At 36.0% G+C, this 16,291-nt stretch overlaps 1 protein-coding gene across 3 annotated transcripts in view; it reads right to left on the reverse strand.

Annotated features, from left to right (window-relative positions):
• EcR (Ecdysone receptor) overlaps window positions 1–16,291 on the reverse strand; it is a 150,429-nt gene that overhangs the window by 14,208 nt on the left and 119,930 nt on the right. The window contains exon 6 of one of the 3 annotated variants that reach the window (XM_066286974.1): window positions 8,058–8,099. The exons of the other annotated variants lie outside the window; for them this stretch is intronic. Within the exon in view, the coding sequence (XP_066143071.1) occupies window positions 8,058–8,099 (42 nt within the window). The remainder of the gene's footprint in view (window positions 1–8,057; window positions 8,100–16,291) is intronic. 3 annotated transcript variants of the gene reach the window in all.

The following is a 16,291-nucleotide window of genomic DNA, read 5'->3' on the forward strand; positions in this document are numbered from 1 at the left end:
GACCTTGATCTATGAAGAACACAAATCTATCACCTGGATGTTTTGCGCTACACGAACTGTACATTATACTAACGTTATTAAATTAACACATTTAATTAAAAGAGTCCCCCTGTATGCTACTCGGTTTTGCCCATCATTTTCAAGGTTAAATGAATCAATACATAATCGATTGAAAGGAGATAAGGCAACAAATAATAATAATAATACCCACGACACGACTGAGAGATGTATGCAAGATTTAAGCGTTATTATTAAAGACGTGTAGGTTACTGAAAACAAGATAGGACGAACCAGATGAGAACCCATCTGGATTAACCGCACCATTGAGATCAATTAGCAAATAAGAAAACATAATGATACAACAAAAGCCACTCGAGTCTCAGAACTTATCTGAGCATCCCGGCACTTGGTATCTTCCACATTAACATAAATAGTTTTTCTATGAATAATACGAGAACGATGGTAATTGGTCCAAGATAATCTTGAATAATAATTGGACTTTCAACGTACATTTGAAAATCAGAAACAGGTTTACATCCGAAGCAATTAAACGAAAACAAGACTGCATCTGAAAAACTGGTCGTACTGAGACGTACCTAGAATGGTATCGAGGTTGAAAGTGATGTGTCTGTTTTGTCGTTTTTATTACGCTTTGTTTGCTGTACCTTGGATTGATTTTATGATGGTAAAGAGTAATTGCAGATTGGTGGACAGGTTCCACATACAAATCATGGGAGTATATAAGCACAAGTGAGGCTTCAGTCTCCTCCGCTTAAACATTTTTTTATACAAGTGTTTTCCGTAAAGGAGAAAATATGGTGAATTGACTCAGTTCCTGAATGATGTTTGTGCGAATTCACTATATCTGCGCAGGTTGACAAATTGATCTCTACTTGCTGTTGGTCGCTAGTTTTTCAAGCGCGTACGAAAATACCCGATTCTATTAAATTAGTAGGGAAAGAGTAAACTCCCCTTATGAGTATATTATATTGTCAATAGAAGTAGTTTATTGACGTGTAGGATTAACATCAGTACTATTTTTCTCTCTTATTGTATATATATACTGCATTACAATTTTTGTTGTCTTTATCACTCCTGAAGAAATCAATTCACCCGAATGCATATCTGCATTAGGTACCATTGGTATTCAGAAGCCGATTACGGTGGTTGGCCAGCTCGTTTAGTGAATGTCTAATACCCAAGGAGTGCCTGGACTCCATTGTTATTCCTATCTACACGAAGCCATTTTATTCAAATTACTTAACAAGCCCACGTAGGCTGCATCTTCGGCAACTTTATTGTTGTTTTTCGAGTTGTATCGCGGCCTTGGATTCCGCCCAAGTCGTACCAAGGACATTCTTGTTAAGCTTTTGATTGCTTTGTTGGTCGTTTACGAGATAATTAATATTAACCTTAAGATTTCTGTAATGTCGGTGGATTTTTCTCGTCTTAAATATCAAAAGTGTAGAAGCAACCAGACTGACTTAAATCGCAAAGCCCATGATGCGTTTCATCTAAAATTAAACGACCTACTTAAAGCCTCAATGTCACGATTCAAATATTTTTTTATCTTATTTTTATTTTTGTCTCGAACTTCTAGGTTAATAGTCGTTTAAATAATAAAGACCTTGGATAGTCAAGTAATCAGTTATAACAGTAATTGAAACGATGCCTTGGCAGATGAGTACTATTCAGTAGGTCTGTTTCTGGGAAAAAAAATATTATTCAATTGCTAAGATTTCGATATAATTTTTAAATCTTTCCAAATTCATCTCAAGAACTAATTGACGACAATCGAAGGTGAAGGATGAGTAAACAACACTGACCGCGAATAAGATCTATCAGGTTACCAGTTTGATACTCAGGGTGCCCCCCGCATACGTTGAATACTTTAGCACAGAAAAGAACGGAAAGTTTAAAAACTGCAAGCAGTCAGATACCACGATAAAAAGACCTGGGAAAAACCACCAACAGAGTTTATTGCATTAAAACAGGGGGTGCCCTCTTTCTCCACAAAATTGTCCTTTCTCTTTAAGACTAAAAATAACTTATCTCATTCAAGAGACGGAAGTTCCTTCTGGAGGAGAAAGGCGCCATTGAAGTCCCTATGCCTAGGACCAAAAACCACTCATTGTATACTCCTAAGAAATGGAACAATGATTGCTCTTCAACGCAGCATTTTTATGATTTCCAGTTATTGAAGGGGGTCCTTGTGTTTCTGGACGAGGAGCCTTGAAACTTGATTCTGGAGTCAGTTCATAGGGCAACTTAACTATTAAAATAGATGGAAATCCGTTCTTCATTTGATTTCTTCTTGTGTGGTCACCTCAACCATTGGAAAGACTTCCTTATGGTCTGCTACACGAATTTATTCGCCCCTTTATACCTCGGCTTGCTATAGGTGCATTATACGTCCCTATACCAACCTGACCGTTCCGGTTGCAAAAGAAGAAACTTAATTGAATTTCGGTTTTCTTTGGAACGTTTCCTTCAGTCCATTGTATCAACCTTATTCGGTCATTCAGGTCCTTCTCAGATATTTCTATCGGAATGTTCGTTAACCGAGACCAGTCATCATCAAATGACCAACGATTTCGTTTGATGTTTGTTTCGACTGTTTACAGGTCTTAATTTTCCTATGAACAGTCATAGTAAATGCGATGGAAATAGATGGTAGCTGAAAAGTTTCAGAAACCTGTGCAAGAAGGCGCTGAGCACCGTTCCCAGCTAGGTCCTGGCTCCAGAGGTTTTAAGTCCCATCTCTTTTCCACTGCTCTTATCAGTTGCAATGTCAGTGTTATTGTATCGGAATCAATTGTTGCAATTGAACTGAAATCTTGTAGTACATTTTTACATAGTTATTAACTGGTATGACGCGATCTTGTAGTATAAAACCCTCGCTTTTAGGGTGCAGCTGCACAATGCGGTAAAATTTGTATGTCATTTATTGTTAATATTTTAATTGTTATACACACCCAAGTTTCTTCTAAATTAATGAGCTCCGTAAGTGTTAAACAAAACATGTATTTCTTTCAAAAACAAAATAACCCTGCTACGAATTAACTTACGTCCACGTAAATGCGGGTTTGCCATTAGTGGGGGTTTTTATGAGTATGCACGAAACGCCTCGACTCCGAAAGATTAATAAGAAATATACAAATTGCCCTTAGAACTGACAAGGAAAATGAGAATGGAAGAACTTTGTTTCTAACTGCAGTACCGGTCTCTTTTAACTTGATATTATTAATGTTCTTTCATAACAGTGGGTAGTGATAACTAGCAGCTATTATAGTATTGTTATTGTTTCCATGACAGTTTTTTACTTTTCACACGCCGACACACTTTCCGCATTTGGAAGCTATTGGTCATAAATTATTTTTGATGATATTTTTACTAATTATTATTATTATGGGCAACGCTACGTAATAGGTATTTATAACTTTAAGCACTCATCAAATCCATGGTTCTGGTCAACTCTTGGATTTATTTGATGTTTACAATGCCAATGTGTGAAATATCCACTTTGGTGTCTATTTCTTGAAGTGTGCTCAAAAGCAACAACAAAATCCAACGAAAAGAAAGAAATAATATAGCAATGGACTTCTCCGTTTACTAATGGAACTTTGAAGAGAGACTTTGGAAAGAACTGCATCTTGGTGTTTACGTCATACATCGAAAATTTTCATATTTTGTAAAAATCTAAGACGTTCGAATCGGGTGAGGTCGCCGCCCACCGAAAATCAATGGACCAATCTGCTGCATGATATCAAATTCAAACTCCAAAAGAAACATTTCAAGGCGAAACCTACATTTCCGAAACTATTTCGAATCCGTAGAACCGTCAGAGAAAAAAAAATCAGTTAAACACGCCTAAATCAACTGCTGCCGTGTTAATTTATTCTTGAAAGCACAGGTACACATGGTGTATTTATCTAAATAAAACCCTGCTGCCTATGACATAACTGCGTCATCTGGCTAATGACTTTCAAGCTGTGTCACGGTCATACTCGCCGCTCGAGAGACAAGTTTGCTTTTCTTGTAAATGTGTTTTACATGTTCAGAAACCGAGAGTCTTTGACTTGTTAGCCGTTCTGCGGCTTTGTTTGCAGATTGCAGTAAAGAAAAGAGAATACCTGATGAATTATTTTTGCAAAATGGATCTCTACGTCCAGGTTTTTTTTGCAGAATGATCACTGTTGTCACTGCGTACGTTCAAAGAGACGCGTCGCAAAGTACGAAGCTCAAGAGACGCCCCAAAAGCATTAAAAAAAAAAAAAAAAATTGGACAATCTAAACAACCATTTTTCAAAAATGCAAACTTTAGGTTAGTTCAGGTTAGTTCCAAATGAGTTGCAAAACAAATCACTTCCTTTAAAATTTATGAATTTAAAGGATCATTTCGAGAGGTTTGATAGAAAGTTCGTGTTTTCGTGCTTGAGTGCAGATCATTCTTTATTCTTCAGTGATTACAGCCACAGAGAGACAGATAATGTCACCACGGAATTATTAATGTGTGGAGAATGAATATAAACTGAGGGCAAAACGAAACGTACTGCTTTACTATTGAGTTTTAAGTTCAATGCAAAGGACTGGTAAAAGGAAATATTTATGTATTTGTTTCAATGTTTCTGGGACCGTGTGGAACATGTAGCGGAACATTCATGTTCCTAAAGGGTCTGACGTTATTTTTCGATGGTATAAATACATTCCATGCCTTTGAGCCCGATTTTTTTTATTCTGTTCAATGTATTTTTTTTTTTTTTACTGAGGAACGCCTGGATTTTTTTCCAATTGCGAAACGAAGGAAGCTAAAGAATATCAGCCAGACTTTGTAATTGTGCCCCTGGAAAATTGCGAAATTTTTTACTTCCTCTAGAAATCACTGCTGGAAGGAGCAGCGTGAGCTCTTCTTAGTTAAGAAAATCCGACTCTTCTTTCGGACCTAATGAAGTTTTCTCCTCCATCATAAGGCACCTAATAAAAATGTTCCATTAACTTTGAAAAGCAAAGTCCGTGGCCATCACGGTTGAAGAAGCAATCGTGAGAAGGTGCGACGTGCCGTGCGGTGCGGTCTGTGTGAATAATTCACTTCGAGGCTAAATGTTCAACTTAGGCTTAGTTATTACGTTGCCAACATGATAAAATACGCCCGATTATTCAGTTTCCTTTGCTGGAATTAACCATACACCCAATGCACTTAATATATTATAATAAAAGGACTTGCGGGAAGCAAGTCCGACTGTAGAGCTAACTTCTTTCGTAAAAACGACATCTTCACGGTTTTAAGTTTCGTCGATTTTACATGATTTGGTACTCGACTCCAGCACAAAAAAAATTAAATAGGTTCAAGAAATAAATTCAACATTTTTATCATTATTCCCACGAACTTGGATGTCTTTAAAAGCGTAAACGTCACGCAACCAACAATAATAGTCAAGGCCCAAGAAACCAGTTCATTCCTAAGGTCTAATGGCTGTGCTTGGCTTCTTTCATCTTTTACGACTGTGTAATTTGGTGGAATATACAATGTATAGTGATTTTTATGTACACACCAACATTATTTCTCTGCCGGTTTTTATTAGCATTATGGGAAAGACGTAATAACTTATCTGGACACAGCAGGTAGATAAGTTAGTCCAGACAACATAAAAATCTAATCTTTTTTTCTAGGTTATCAGCTCGTACTTCTGAAACTAGGTCAATGTGCTGTTAGGATTTAGATAATGTCAATACAGCAACAATTTGTTATGCTAACCTTACGAATTTTATTACTGATTAACAAAATTGGGTTTTATAAACAATGGTTGCAATACTGAATTGTCTTGTCTGGCAGCTTTTACATTTCAACAGTTTTCAACTGGATTATTAACGAAAATATCACGTGAATTCCATTTCAAATGACTGACCTCCATAGGTGTTTAATTAGAAAATGCGTTTAAATTAATACATCAATACATCCGCCCATTTTTTTGCTGCATTGGCTAATTGAACGTACGCCTCTGCCAAGATCGGAGTGGTGTAATTGGAACAATGTCAGTAATTGATTTTTCAAGGTTGCGAATTACAAATCCTAGAAAAAACCGCATTTAGCATCCATGTTACGTAATATTGAAACAAGCGATGTTAATGTTCCTCGTACTCTCCGCACGTTCGATATTGGTAATCAAAGCTGTGCTTTCTCAAGATGTTGCTGAATTTTTCATAATTCATATACAGGGTCTTATTTAAGTACATGCAAACCTCAACGGGTGATTCTTAGAGTGATTCGAAAGCGAAAAGTTTAGATAGTAATATTTTCGATAATGTTCCGTTTCCAAGATGCAGAGTATCAAATTTTTTTTTAAATCGTTTTTTCGTAGAAGTTTGAATCCTTTTACCAACTTTGTTGAAATTTGGTATTGTTCTTTATGCGCCACTGACATTTTAAAGTTTTATACGTTTTTTCGCATGAAGCAGTCATGGCCACCCAGGTCATCAGATTTAAATCCGTTAGGTTTTTTCCTTTGGTGCATGTAAAGTTCTTCGTTTATAGAATTCCGGTCAACATCGAAGAATTAATACAACGGATACGGAATTCATGTAATCAGATAAGATATACGCCGGGAATATTTCAACGTGTTCGGCGGCAATCGATGTTAAGACCAGTTAATGCTTGCACTGAAGCTGAAGGAGGACATTTTGAACAATTATTGCGAGTTTCGTTTTACTTATTGTTTAATGTTTTTTACTAGAAAAAATTGCGTTGCATATGTTTATGTATAGTTTTCATAACGTATTTTTGTTGTTTGATTTTTCTTAAATTTCCTGCATTACCTCCTTGCACGCCTCTAGCAAAAAGACACGAACAATTTCTAGCTTAAAAGATTCCCCTGTACTGAATGAGAAACTGTCACTAAGTTTCAACATCGCATTAATTTGCGTATTCTTGTTATTTACGAGTTTTTTTTAATATGTGGCGATTTAAAAAAAAAGTTTGATACCCTGTATCTTGAAAACAAAGTATTACCAGGCCTATGTTTCTATAAACTTTTCGTCTTGGAATCACTTAAGGTATCACCCTTTGGAGTTTGGTCTCGTACTTAATTAACACCCTGTATTGACATCCTTTTCCCTATTAGATGTTACAGTGGATCTAATAGAAGCAGTAAAACTAGAAAAATTCAGCCTCTTAAGAGACAAAAGCGTTTAGAATATATGACTCGTGACTTCTCGAGAATGACATCATCTGACTTTCCTTAAATTGTTCTTGAGGGATTGTTCACGAAGTGCTAATGGGTTTCAGGAGGAAATTCCAACATAAATATTTTTAGAAGTTTCGCTGATACAAGACCTATTTGAGGAACAATCTCACGGAATTCCACAAGGTTTCGGAGAATTTTTGACTTCTAGATTTACGATTTTGAAAAGGCGAACTCTGAATTTAAACAAATCAAATGCAACTACCCGGTCGTCGACTCTTTTGGCACAACTGAGAGTCATGTTCCCACATACTCTACGGCCGCAACACGACACCCCAAAAACTTAATTTTTCAGGTTACGACTTTAATGAAAATGGAAGGGTGAGTTTGTGAACTTGCCCGTCCTCCGATTAGTACGGGTAAGTCGGGCTCCCACGCGTCATTCACTTCGACACTGAAATTCTAAAGGCAAAATGTTAATTTTCCCAGTTGCTCGAAGAGTAGTTGAATCGAAAATCGGCGGCAAATTACGGCGAATTAAAAAAAATGAAAATTTTTACTTAAGATGTGTAGTTGTCAGATAAAACAACTGATATTAAAAACTGATATTTAAATTCGTCTTAAAAGAGCATTTACGCTACTTACTCTACTACAGTTACAATGCTGCAAATTTTCTTTATAAAATTTGAAGCTGATGGTGTTCGATGAGGTTATTTAACAGTACAGGGTCGGACATTAAATTGAGCTAAATGTATGAAACCTGCAAAAATAAGTTCTTAAAATGCACTTTTAGGAATGCATCATCTTGGTTTCTCGAAATTGCGGAAAAATTTGAACAGAAGAACTAGAAGGGCTCTGCTTATTACTAAATTTACTTACTACAGTTTTTGAATGCTTCTTCTACTGTGTGCATTCTCTTACCTGCAACAAAACCAAAGATAATTAATATTGCCAACAATTGAAAAGCTAGTAATAAAATAATAATCATTAAAGTTGAAAGCTATAAATTATAACTTCCTTTGAAGGCGTTTGGGAAAAAAAATATTTAAAATATAACTTCCCAGTACTATCTCTTCGTGGCCAATATTCGAAGTTTGCAGTCTTGTCAAGTTTCAGCTAAATAATAGGGGAAGTATTCACATTTTTACTTATCTGGAATTTAAACTTTATTAAATTATTCAAATGCAACAGCTCATTGTTTCAAAGTGTTGCTTAATTAGATATTGTCGGCCGTGAAGGATTTGATACTGAGGAACAATAAGCAATAAGGTGCATTGAAAAAGTATAGGAAGTTCCGTGCGACGTTAAAAAAATATACATAAAATTGAAAGAACAGTATAAATTTAATAAATGTTTGTTTTCACCATGAATTCGTTGAAATCATATCGCATACTCTTTATTTATTCAATTTTGCTTATGGGCACAGAAGAAAATAAACGAAAAATTAATCATTTTATTCGTCCAATATAAGACCACTTGTTGCTTTCCCTCTTCCATCGTCTCCTTTGTGCATACTTGGTTAATTCTGATATTTCTATTTCAGTACAGTTTTCAATTCCATATGCTTCATTTTATAATTTTGCAAGTTCATAATGTCACCTGGAAGTTTGTCGACTTCTGAAGAAAGGGGACAAATAAAAATTCACCACGCATTGAAGGAATCACAGGGAAAAATTGCGATAGAAGTAGACCGCTTGGAGACACTGATTCGGTTTTATTAACAGAGATTGTAAAACTACCAAAAGCGTAAAAATCGGGCCCCCAAAAAAACTGTGGTGTCCAAACGAGATGAAAGAGGAATTTTCAGGGAAGCTGCCCAAGAAAATAAGTCATCAATGGAAATTATATCTAATTTTCAGTTAGACATGTGCAAACAGTTTGTAATGCCTTAAAACGCTCAAACTTTGTGATTTACAAGAAAAAAAACAAAGAAAACCACCCTTCACTGAGCGCCAAAAAAATGCGGGGATGGCTTTTACAAAACGAGGCACGTTTTGGTCCAACGAGTGGCTTTCAGTCATTTTTTCAGATGAAAAATTCTAAATCTCTCGTACCAGATGGTTGGGCTTACGACTTGAAAGAGGAAAAACATTTCTTTTCTCATCGCCAACACGGTGGAGGCTCCGTTATGACCTGGGCAGGGTTTTCTTTCAAAGGTCCTATCAACATCGCTTTTCGATCGAGTAAAATGAACGTCCATAATTGCGTATCTCTCCGCAAAGTGAAATTTTTACCTGTAGGTGACTTTTTGGCAGAACCTAATTACCTTTTTCAGCTGGAGAATGCCCCAATTCGCACTGCTCGTGTAAGGAGACAATGGCTTTCCGATCGCGACATCAATGTCACGAAGTGTGGCCGGCAAAGAACCCACATCTAAACCCAATGGAAATTTTAGGGGGATATTTATCTCGCAAGATCTGCGATCAGAGACGGCGCCAGTTTACCAGCATCGAGAACCTGAAGAAAAACAATGTCGAAGAGTGGTATGGCATTCTCCTTGAAATTTTCCAAGGGTTAATCGAAAGTATGAAGGACGGATTGTTTAATTACGATTGTGAAGGTATTTTGACTAAACACGTGTGTGATCTTATATTTTTCGACGGAAATTTTTCGTTTTGCCGTTATAAAAATGTCAAATTATGAAATGACTCAAAATCTATTAATTATTTGTCCATATTCGTTGTCTGCACGTCTGTTCAAATCAATTACACACACCCTTGCACAAAAATTATTTTTATTCATCTTAGGAAAAAACTAGGGGTGGTCTACAGTTTTTGGACGCACCTTATTTCGCCAAAAATTGCAGACGCACCTAGTTCCACTCGCAGTCCTTAACACGCAAAAGCCATTAACAATTTGTTGACTTTGCTAACTACTACCTATCAACAACCAAACGAAAAAATACTTTCTCCATACTACTTTGGTAGTACACCTCACGCATGCATTCAAAGTCAGCCAACTTATGGTGACCATATAAAGATTTTAATAAATAAAGTTGCGTCACTATCAATGCTATTGAAAGTAGGTTTACTGACCTACTTATCGTGGCGACAACGACCAATGAAATCACGTGTACGAAGTAGCCGGTTACTTTGGGTTTTCTTGTCTTGTGTACCCACCGTATGAGACAGGATTTTAACCAAAAGTGATAATGAAAAGAAAGCTTTAGTAGGTCGTGTTAAATGATCACGTACGTGTCGCGTTGCTATGTTACTTATGATTTTATTTATTAAACTTTCATCGACTTTATCTGGGAATTAACTCACCCTTTATCATTGGATTTTTCTTCAGTCAACAGAACATCATTAGAGGGAAATAAAGGAAGAAATATCCGTTGTCTAGCCGCAAAACAGCAGCTGTCTCTCAAAGTTATTTTTCTATTTTGCTCTCCCCTATCTGGTCGTTGCGTATGTACCCCCATGAGTTTACTTGATTAATGATAATATCGTGAAAGACCCTGTATGTATCGGATATGGCAGCCTCTACTGGAAATGCGGGTCATATGGGATAATTACCATGTAAATTATTGCTCTGGTCATAGAGGCAGTACTGGCTTTGTGTATTTTGTAACTTTATTAATTTGTCAGTTATGTCTTCATTAATGATCGTCGTTAACGAGTGGTTACTTGAAGGTCCAATGTGGCTAATGTAATCAGAAAATTATGCACATAAATCGAAGGGGCACGCGGATCATTTAAAACTTGAACATCATTGAAATAAAATCTCCGTAGTTTCTACTCTTCTTCGGTAAATTTCTTCAAAATGGTTTTAATTTTAATTAATTTTAATACAATCTGTATATAAATGAATTTTTGAAACTAAACAACTGGTTTGAGGATACCATTAAACTTTCGTGTTTCTATTTACTTTTCTTCAGTGTTTACGCGTTCCATTCTTTTAAATTTCTTAATATTCTATTTTTTTCATTTTGAAGAGGCTCATTCCAGCTCAATGTGGGTTAGCTTGCAACTTAAACTAACCTCATCAAACAAAACTTTCGTAATTTCGTCTCTTCTTCAACGCTACCAGCTTCAATAAATTCGTTCTAAATGCTTTTTACTTCCACTAATTTTAGAGATGAAATCTATGGAAATATACTACGTTCTTCTTCATTAAGTTAACTTTTGCTTAAGCATTTTTTTTTTTAAGAAATTTTAAGGATCCATTATTACTGTAGGTAAATTTCTACAAGCTGAGCTGACCTAAATATACAATATCTTTATCGATGTTATTCCACTTTGACGCCTCTGGCTGCGATTTATTCCCGTACTTCCTCTAATTTTTCTTTTTTGAATAATTTTGGGGACTCATTCTCTCTATACGTAATTTAGCCTTTAATCTTAACACAAATAATTATTTCTACTCATATTATCAGCATGTACAATAGCCTTTTTCTATAGTTACTTCAGAATAATTCTCCAAAATAATCCTGATTTCAAATACTTTTCCCTCAACTCCTAGGAAAGTTGATGACCTTGTTACGAGTTTTTCAAAGTTGTCGAAAGCGACCTTATTTTTGTATATTGTCTAGGGCATACGAAAAATAGTACGTAACTCGCGAGAAAGTTTCTTTAAATTCAGGGTGATTCATTGGAATTGGGACATAGCAAAACCCGAGATAGGGACACTAAAATATGACGATTGGACCCAACATATTTTATACTAATGCTGCATGTTTCAGAACTACAGGGAGTTAAAGGTTGACATTTTATTTTAAAATTTCTCAATAACTTTTTGTTTTTTCAAAGCGTTACAAGCAAAATTGATATATGTAGGTTTTCTAGGATGCCAAGTAAGAATTTTGATATAATTTTTAAGTACGTAACTCCTAGGCGACACTAGCGTATTTGATCATATTTTTATATGTCCGCAACTGAAGTCAAATTCTATTCAATATAATGAAAAAACGACTATTTTTACTCAAAAAGGGTATTCTTATTTGATCTCGATATCTCTCTTCGTTTACGAGATTTTCACCCATAAGCTAGTTCGTGTCGTACCATTTGAAATCCTCAGAAACGATGGTGGTTGTGGTTCACTCGCACGGCAACGCATTACTTAGCTATTATTCCTTTAGCTTGTCAACGTAATTAGACTATTAACTTGTCTCTTTTTAAGTAAAAAAATTGTAATTTAAAAGTAAAAATGCCAAGGCATAATGATTTTTCCTTTAGTGAGATGAGCGATACGATTTGTGTTTTTGCTCAAATGAATTTTCTAATGAGACTTATTTTTCATTCGTTAATGGCTTGTCGTTTTTTCTTAACGATTTAAAGATTTTATTTTCTAATTAATTAAAGATTGGAAATGGCACGACACGTATTACCTTATGGGTGAAAATCTCGTAAATGAAGAGACATGTCGGGATTAAACGACAATCCCTTTTTTGAGTAAAAATTGGGGCTCTTTCATTATATTGAATAGAATTTGACCTTAGTTGTATTTATAAGAAAATATGAACAAATATACCGAAGCGATGAGTTGTAACTGGTGTCCTGTAGAAGCTACGTAAAAATCAGATCAAAATTACTACTTGGCATATTACAAAACGGCACACCATCTTTGGTGTGAATGTTGTGAAAACACAAAAAGTTATTAAGTAATTTTAAAACAGAATTTCAACTTTTAATACCCTGTAGTTTTAAAACACGCAACATTGGCATAAGATATGTTCGGTTCAATCGTCATATTTTGATGTTTCCTATCCCGTGTGTCCCCATATCCCGTTCCCAATGAATGACCCTGTATAAGGAAAACATCCCTGTACAATATTTTCATGGAATTATAATTGAGATGAATCCTTAATCCCGTTTTAACACTTTTCGCGGGCTAGTCAAAAGAGTTTGTTGTTGTGTTTGGTGAAAACACTAGTAACCTTGTGCCCTTAAGGACAGTTTTTCGACGCATCTTTCAGTCAAATGAGTTCAGCTTTCAGAATTAGTCATTTAATTTGTCCACGATTTTTACTTTAGGAGAAAATGTTAAATATTCTCTGCGGCTACAAATTTTGGTATTTGTAGAACAGTACTGCACACCTTTCCACCAAACAAATTACATAATTCACTGCCAAAACCTTTTGTCAGGGACACCCTCTCGAATCACATGGGTCCATGCCGCCTCCAGCTGTCGCTTCATTGATTCGGGTGTTGCCGTTTGCACTTACGCCATATGATACCCCAGAATTGAAAGAGCCCTGGGCGTGGTGAAAAGTATATGGGCAGTTTGATATTAATCGAGTGCAAGTAATCGAACTCACCCCACTTTTGGAAATACGAGCTCCAGCTGAGTGCCAAAGGAGGCGGAAAATGGTATAATAATACACTTCGGTGTTGAGATTCTGTAATCAGAATTCACTGACTAATTACCAACTCTTCGGTATGAATTCTATCATTCTCATTCAGCTCATGACCTTGGGTTTGTCAAAAACATGCGCGTTTTAGCTTAATCATTCGTTATTAGCGATTCTCCATCCTACATTTGTGTTGTGTTACCATCAATGAACAAAAGGCCAACAAACAGGTCATTATGTGCGTATAATGTTTTTAATCAACTGCCTGCCATACATGATAAATTTAAGAATGAACCGTTTTTACCATTGAGCTTTATTTTTAATTTGGTAGATATCAAATTACACCGCTAAGTGAAATGTGACGTAGGAATAAATAAAATGTGGTGAACCTTAATTATGCAAAGGTCAAAAATGGTCAAAAATATTAGAAAATGTTGAAAAATACACAACTGAAAAATTACTGTTACAATACGTATTGCAATATCATAATTATTATAATAACTGAGTAATGGCGATGAGTAATAATGATTTACTTCTTTATGTATGTCAGTTCGATGAAAGTGGATTTAATAACAACTTTTACACGAGCACTTTTCTATTGGAAAAGGATTTTTAGTCATTGTCCACAATAAACCACTAAGACTGGTCAAGAACTTTTCGTAATAGTTGCGGGTATAGTATGTTTCCGGTAACATTTTTGCACTTTAGCTGTTCCAGAGATTTCTGACGCAGTCAACAATAAGTTTACAATATTGGCGGATGGTCATTTATATAACTATGACTGAAATTCCATTTTTGCATTTTTTGAAAAAAAAAAAAAGAAAAAAGGGAAAACGACTATTTTCACATTTGTCGGTGGTGGACAATGTAGTGGGAGTACAACACTTTAGATGGGTGGCCTAGGTGTGAGCCCGAAGCACCACAACACCAGTCCCACTGACTAGTGGACCAACGACAAATGAAGTATTAGCAATGAACAGCTGATAATTGACCTTTTCATGTTGGCTATACTACAAGTAACGAAAAGCGCAAAACCCACGTTGCCGAGTTGTTGCCCTCGTCCCTAGTCCGGCCCATACACCGAAGGGCGCCGGCTCGGGACCGAATAGCGGAAACGCATCTGCACATGAAAGGCAAATTAAAAAAGTCATCTGGGGATGTAGTAATGAGATCTCCACTGATGACACCGAAGTCAGAATAAATAAATCGGGATGGATCCTCTTCCTGTTCTCATGAATGCCATCACTATTTCATTTAAATTGGGAGCCCCTTTTATCCCTTATTAAGGAACTACACAGGGGCACGACGTGGCTCTTTTTTAGGTGTGTATGTGTTGCCTCTTTTTTTTCTAAGCACCATAATATTTTCTCAGATTATTCGACTTACTTCTTTAAAGTGCTATTCTCTGTAAAAAGAGAGTCTTAACAATGTCCCAATTTCATCTTTCTACAATGAGAAATGCTTAAAAAAAAAGTGGAATTTGAAACTTCCAGTTTTTTGGGGTATCTCTAGAAATATCCGGAATTTTTCCAATCTGAAAGTGAATTTTAAATGAGCATTAAGGAGAGTAAAATGTCTTTTCTGAAACTGATCCTGTATCTCTTGGTATGTTTTGGTAGATCCTAATACAATATCACGAAACTTTGAGCATCATGTGGAGTATATGTTCTGAAAACCGAATTTTAATTCTATATGTGAAGGACCAATTTAACTAATATCTTCATCGTGATAAAACGTTCATCAATTAGTTGGTTACTATGTGCAACCCCATTTTGGCCTACTACGTAAGCCACCGTCCTCAGTACCTATTTGACTTTGTCTAGGTAATCGCTTGGGGATTTGTTGTTTTACTACCCTCTACCATTTTCCCTAGTTCTTTTTTAAAATGTATCTTCAAGGTCTTATTGGACAATTTTTGCAGTTTCTGCTGCTGATGTGTTCGTTTCGTATAATAACTGTTATGCTCTGAATTTTCCTAAATTGAAAGGAAAATCTTCTAAGCGGATAAACAGTTGAAATATGCTTCTAAACTTAATTATTGTCTACGTAAAAATCTTCATAATGAAACTAAATACAGAAAACTGCTGCTTATCGTCACGGGTCGATGGGGATATTAATCCTTCTTATTTTATTAATTGTTAAACTTTATTAACATTTAAAAATTTTAGACATCAAAATACTTGTACGCTTATGTTATGAACTAAATACGCCGGTACTGATGACTAGTAGTCACAATGTTGAAAACCTTGAACTAACCCAGAAAGATCTTCTTGATAACAAGCTACTGTAGGTTTATAGAAACAACTCCACAGACGTTTCCTTAGAATATTGTACTGGTTAGTATATTTCATCGCATTCCCAACGATCCATTTGTCTCTTTAATATAACGTTTTCAGTCAAAAACGCATTCACTCGATTAGAACCAGATTGTTCGAACCCATCATTATTTAATATGGGGCAGTAAGAACGGGAATTCGAACCTTCAAGGTAAGTAATCCTATACGCAATATCCCATACGATTTTCGTGCCCCAGTGCCGCCGCACCTGCCCCTTCCTCCGGACAGAGGTCGTGCAATGTCAATGTCAGGGTCAACTGGATCAACATCTGCACTTTATGCAGGCTGCGCGCTGCAACGAGTGCAATTCAATCGCATTAACAATGAACGGATATTAGATTATTGTTTAAAATCAGCAGTGGCGTAACCGCGGAGAGTTTTTCTAGTTTAAAGACAAAGTTCCAGTGTTCAAGGACATTTGAAAATTTTTCACGGAACATCTGCCGAATTTCAAATTAGCAGGTGAGGCCCCCGTCTTTTAGTGGCCA

Source organism: Euwallacea fornicatus, chromosome 1 (assembly GCF_040115645.1).
Source record: "Euwallacea fornicatus isolate EFF26 chromosome 1, ASM4011564v1, whole genome shotgun sequence".
NCBI lineage: Eukaryota > Metazoa > Arthropoda > Insecta > Coleoptera > Curculionidae > Euwallacea > Euwallacea fornicatus.